Source organism: Aythya marila (assembly GCF_965140915.1).
Source record: "Aythya marila genome assembly, contig: HAP1_HAP1_SCAFFOLD_307, whole genome shotgun sequence".
NCBI classification, from domain to species: domain Eukaryota; kingdom Metazoa; phylum Chordata; class Aves; order Anseriformes; family Anatidae; genus Aythya; species Aythya marila.
This window is the reverse complement of record NW_028137114.1, coordinates 13647-19134: the sequence shown is the minus strand read 5'-3', so window position 1 is coordinate 19134 and position 5488 is coordinate 13647. Positions and strand designations below refer to the sequence as shown.

Here is a 5488-nt window from a genome sequence, read left to right as displayed (position 1 = left end):
TGGAGGCAGCGGCAGCAGCGGCTGTGCTGCTTCTCTCTGGCATTCTTTTTATAAGAAGTTATCTTGCAATGCAAAAAAAGACTATTCGTCCCCAGATCGGTGTTATAACTATGTTTCTGGATAACATTCCGTGGGGTTGCCACATTCTACAGACTATTAATGACGATTTAGCTCTATTGCAGGGCAGGAGAGCAGAGACGCAGATTACACCGCCAAATGACCACCGTCAGGCTCGTTCACAAACAGCTTCTAGGGTTGCAGCTGGCACGGCCTGCAGCCGTATAGCAGACGTTACACTCTCTTTCCTAACTAGTAATCATGTGTCTCATCCATTTGTGGTGAATGGTCAGTGGCAAAAAGAAAAGGGGGAGAGTAAGGGGCGACAAAGACGGAAACGGTGCCAGGAGGATGCCACTGACACTAACAGCATGGGTAATAGGAGTAGTATAAGTGACACAGGTGACGGTGCGGGGCGGCGGCAGGCGCTGCCGCGCTGCGGGGCACTCTGCCTGCTGCTCGCCCTCGCCGGCCTGTGCACTGCTGCCGACGGTGCTAGAGCAAAATGTGAAGACTGCTCAGATGGCAGTGATGAGAGTGCTTGTGTGAAGAAGACGTGTGCTGAATCTGACTTTGTGTGCAACAGTGGTCAGTGTGTGCCAAATAGATGGCAGTGTGATGGGGATCCGGACTGTGAAAATGGGTCTGATGAGAGTGCTGAGCTGTGTCATACGAGAACATGCCGGGTAAATGAAATCAGCTGTGGTCCTCAGTCAACCCAGTGTATCCCAGTGTCCTGGAAATGTGATGGTGAAAAGGACTGCGACAGTGGAGAAGATGAAGAGAGTTGTGGCATTGTGACTTGTAGTGCAGCAGAATTCACATGCAGTAGTGGGCAATGTATTTCCAAAAGCTTTGTCTGCAATGTTCAAGATGACTGCAGTGATGGTAGCGATGAGTTGGAGTGTGCACCTCCTACCTGTGGTGTTCATGAGTTTCAGTGCAAGAGTTCTACCTGCATCCCTATCAGCTGGGTGTGTGATGATGATGCTGACTGCTCCAACCACTCGGATGAATCTTTGGAGCAGTGTGGCCGCCAGCCTGCACCTCCAGTGAAGTGTGCTACGAGTGAGGTGCAGTGCGGCTCAGGTGAATGTATCCACAAGAAGTGGCGATGTGATGGAGATCCTGATTGCAAGGATGGAAGTGATGAAATTAACTGCCCTTCTCGGACCTGCAGGCCAGACCATTTCAGATGTGAAGATGGGAACTGTGTCCATGGGAGTAGGCAGTGCAGTGGTGTGAGAGACTGTCTGTATGGCACTGATGAAGCAAACTGTAACAATGTTATTCAGTGTTCTGGACCTGGCAAATTCAAGTGCAGAAGTGGAGAATGCATAGATATCAATAAAGTGTGTAACCAGCAGAGAGACTGCAAGGACTGGGGTGATGAGCCCCTGAAGGAATGCATCATAAATGAATGTGACTGTCCAGCTGGGTTTGAGTTTATAGACAAGAGAAACTGTGGAGACATTGATGAATGTCAAAACCTTGGTATCTGTAGTCAAATGTGTATCAACCTGAAAGGTGGCTACAAAAGTGAACGTAGCCGTGGATATCAGATGATTCCTGCTACAGGAACCTGGAAAAGGTCATACTGGTACAAAGACACAAATAACACCTGTGATTGCAATGACGCTGCTAAGCAGGGTTTAGGGGTTTGTAGCATGGAGACAAGGGGTAACAACTACAGTGTTTGGAACAATTGTACAGCTTTGGCCTTACCTCCTGATGTGCTTCTGATTTGTGGGGATGGGGCCTGGCAAGGTATCCCTGCAAATGCTATCAGATGTCCATGTTACATAGATAAACTCATTGTATTTGCTCCTAGCTTGTTACAGTTGCGTGAGATCACCAGACATAAATGGACATTGCTTGCATTGGATTGCAATGATAATGTTGAATTGTGTGGGGTTGCAGCTAGAGCGGCATTAGCAATTTCAGTGCCTGGAGTGGCATCTGCGGCCGCATGTAACAACTTAGAAAAATTGGTATGCTGGGCCGAGAGGCAAGCCTATGCCACGACAGAGATACTTGAGGAGATGTTACCAGATCAAAATAGTCTGCAACATCTGCTTTTACAGGATCAAGCTGCTATTGACATCTTGCTTTTGGCTCAAAGGAATGGGTGTGAGGACTTTAAGGGAATGTACTGTTTAAACCTTTTTGATCATAATGTGTCAATTCACAAATCCATTACTTTCCTGAAAGAGCACATGAGAAAGATTCAATATGGTATCAATCCTTTCAATCAATGGTTCACTGACTTGTTTGAAACAAAGTGTAGATGGTTGCTGGGTTTAATCACAAGGGGATTAAGGATTTGGTTTATGGTGGTGGTAATCATCGTTGTGTGTTGTAAGTATAGCTAAAGAGTTACTTGTAAAACTGCTGTGTCAGGCTTGGTTTGCTCAAAAGAAGAAGGGGGAATTGTTGAGGGATTTCTTGAAACAGCAAAAATCCCATGGCTTGCTGTAGCTGAGCAAACCAAGCTACCAGGGCAACTATGAGAAGTTCCCATGACAGTGTTCCCACATCGCCCAATTGAGGAATTCAGGAAAATATTGTTACCAGTAGCTGGCCTCAAGGACAAGGTCTATGTGACTGCTAATCACAAGGGGGTTGTTTTCTTGCAGGTGGGGTTGTTTTCTTGTAGCTGTTTGTCTGAGTGCTTTTGACCAATAATCTTGTGTGAAACACTGTCCACCCCTGTTAAGTTCTCTATAAAAGTTAGGCTATTCGGGCAATAAAATGGAGCATGATCTGACTCTACGGTGTGTCTGTCGTGCTTTCGACCGTGCTTCCTGCAACAAGGTTGGTTTGAGGGTGAATCTATGGTATTTGGCTTTTTCTTCTGTTTTTTTGGGATGATCTTGTTCTTGTTTGTTTTTTTTTTTTTGACATATTCTGGGGTCTCCGTTGGGTTTCCTTGGGGTCTCGTTGGTCGTTAAGTTAAATGGGATAGGATTGTGGGCTTTGGAGAAGATCTATTGAGTTTAGAGTGGTTTTGGGATTGGATCTGAGCTTTTTGGGAATTTTCTTTTAGTTTTGGGTGTGATCCCGTTCTTATTTGGGGTGTTTTTAGCGTGTTTTTGGGTCTCCGTTGGGTTTCATTGGGCTTTCCGTTGTGATCATGGTGGAAAAGTGTAAATTGTTGGTTTTGGAGAAGATCAGGTAGGTTTAGGGTTGTTTTGGGGTGCATCAATTGTTTTGGGGGATTTTCTTCCAGTTTTTTTGTTGATCCCGTTCTTGTTTGGGGTGTTTTTGATGTTTTTTCGGGTCTCCTTTGGGTTTCGTTTGGTTTTCCGAGGTCATCATGGAGGAAAAATATAAATTGTGGGTTTTGGAGAACATCATGTAGGTTTTGTCGTGGTTTTGTTGTGGATCTATGGTATTTGGGATTTTCCTCTGGTTTTTGGGGTGTTCCCATTCTTGTTTGGGATGTTTTTGATGTGTTTTGGGGTCTCCGTTGCATTTCATTGGGTTCTCGTTTGTCGTTAAGGTAAATGGGAGTGGATTGTGGGTTTTGGAGAAGATCAGGTGAGTTTAGTGTAGTTTTGGGGGGAAATTCATGTTTGTTTGTTTTTTTTTTTCTTCTCATCTAGTTCTTTTTTGGGGTGTTTTTGATGTGTTTTGGGGTCTCCGTTGGGTTTTGTTGGGTTTCCGTTGGGTTTTCTGGTGGTTGGGAGTGGATTGTACATTTAGGAGAACATCCTAACAGGTTTAAGGTTTTTTTGGGGGGTTAAATCACGTTTTTTCTTCTGATTCGGTTCACTTTTGAGGGGTTTTTGACGTTTTTTGGGGTCTCCGTTGGGTTTCGTTGGGTTTTTCGTGGTCATCATGGTGGAAAAGTGTAAATTGTGGGTTTTGGAGAACATCAGGTAGGTTTAGGGTGGTTTTGGGGTGGATCTATGGAATTTGGGCCTTTATTCTGTTTTTTGGGATGATCCTGGTCTTGTTTGCGTTGTTTTTGACATGTTTTGGGGTCTCCGTTGGGTTTCGTTGGGTTCTTGTTGGTCGTTAAGGTAAATGGGAGTGGATTTTAGGTTTTGGAGAAGATCACGTGAGTTTAGGGTGGTGTTGGGCGGAAATTCATAGTATTTGGGTTTTTTCTTCTGATCCAGTTCTTTTTTGGGGTATTTTTGACATGTTTTGGGGTCTCCGTTGGGTTTTGTTGGGTTTTCCGTGGTCATCATGTTGGAAAAGTGTAAATTGTGGGTTTTGGAGAACATCACGTAGGTTTAGGGGGACTTTTAGGGCAGATTCATGGTTTTTGCGGTTTTCTTCTGTATTTTTGGGGTGGTCCCGTACGTTTTTGGGAAGTTTTTGAGGTGTTTGGGGGTCTCTTTGGGTTTTGTTGGGTTCTCGTTGGTCATGATGGTGGATAAAGGTAAATGGTGGTGTTTGGAGAACATCAGGTGAGTTTAAGGTTTTTTGGGGAGTGAATCTATGGTTTGGGGGGATTTCTTCTGTTTTTTAGGGTTTCCTTCTCTTCTTGGGGTGGTACTGTTCTTTTTGGGGGTGTTTTTGACGTGTTTTTGGGTCCATGTTGTGTTTCGTTTGGTTCTCGTTGGTCGTTAAGGTAAATGGGTGCGGATTGTGGGTTTTGGAGTTGATTAGGTTACTTAAGGGTGGTTTTGGTATTGGATTCGTGCTTTTTCGGGATTTCCTTCCAGTTTTCTGGGTTATCCCGCTCTTGATTGGGGTGTTTTTGACATATTTTGGGGTCTCTGTTGGGTTTTGTTGCGTTTTCCGTGGTCATCGTGGTGGAAAAGTGTAAACGGTGGGTTTTGGAGAACATCAGATAGGCTTAGGGTGATTTTGGGGTGGATCTATTGTTTTGGCGATTTTCTTTCGTTTTTGGGGGTGATCCTGTTTTTTGGGGGGTATTTTTGACGTGTTTTGGGGTCTCCGTTGGGTATCGTTGGGTTTTGCGTGGTCATCAGGTTGGAAAAGGTAAATTGTGGGTTTTGGAGAAGATCAGGTAGCTTTAGGGTGGTTTTGGCGTGGATCTATGGTATTTGGGCTTTTCTTCTGTTTTTTTGGGGATGATCCTGTTCTTGTTTGCGTTGTTTTTTACGTGTTTTGGGGTCTCTGTTTTGTTTCGTTGGGTTTTCCGTGGTCATCATGGTGGAAAAGAGTGTATTGTGGGTTTTGGAGAACATCAGGTAGGTTTAGGGTTTCTTTGGGATTGGATCCGTGCTTTTTGGGGATTTTCTTCCAGTTTTGGGGGTGATCCCGTTTTTGTTTGGGGTGTTTTTGTCGTTTTTTGGGGTCTCCGTTGGGTTTCGTTGGGTTTTCCATGGTCATCATGGTGGAAAAGTGTAAATTGTGGGTTTTGGAGAAGGTCAGGTAGGTTTAGGGTGGTTTTGGGGTGGATCTATGGTTTTGCGGGATTTTCCTCCAGTTTTGTTGTTGATCCCGTTCTTGT

General features: G+C 44.6%; 1 protein-coding gene across 1 annotated transcript; it reads left to right on the top strand.

The window, feature by feature from the left end:
- The first annotated feature begins 366 nt into the window (after positions 1-366).
- LOC309891188 (very low-density lipoprotein receptor-like) lies at positions 367-3924 on the top strand. The gene has a single exon (XM_082785567.1). It carries the CDS (start codon positions 429-431, stop codon positions 2427-2429), a length of 2001 nt encoding a protein of 666 aa, XP_082641693.1. The 5' UTR covers positions 367-428; the 3' UTR covers positions 2430-3924.
- The last annotated feature ends 1564 nt before the right edge of the window (positions 3925-5488 follow it).

Coding starts and splice junctions, on each gene's coding strand:
- LOC309891188 (XM_082785567.1), top strand. CDS start 429: ATGGGTAATAGGAGTAGTATAAGTGACACAGGTGACGGTGCGGGGCGG.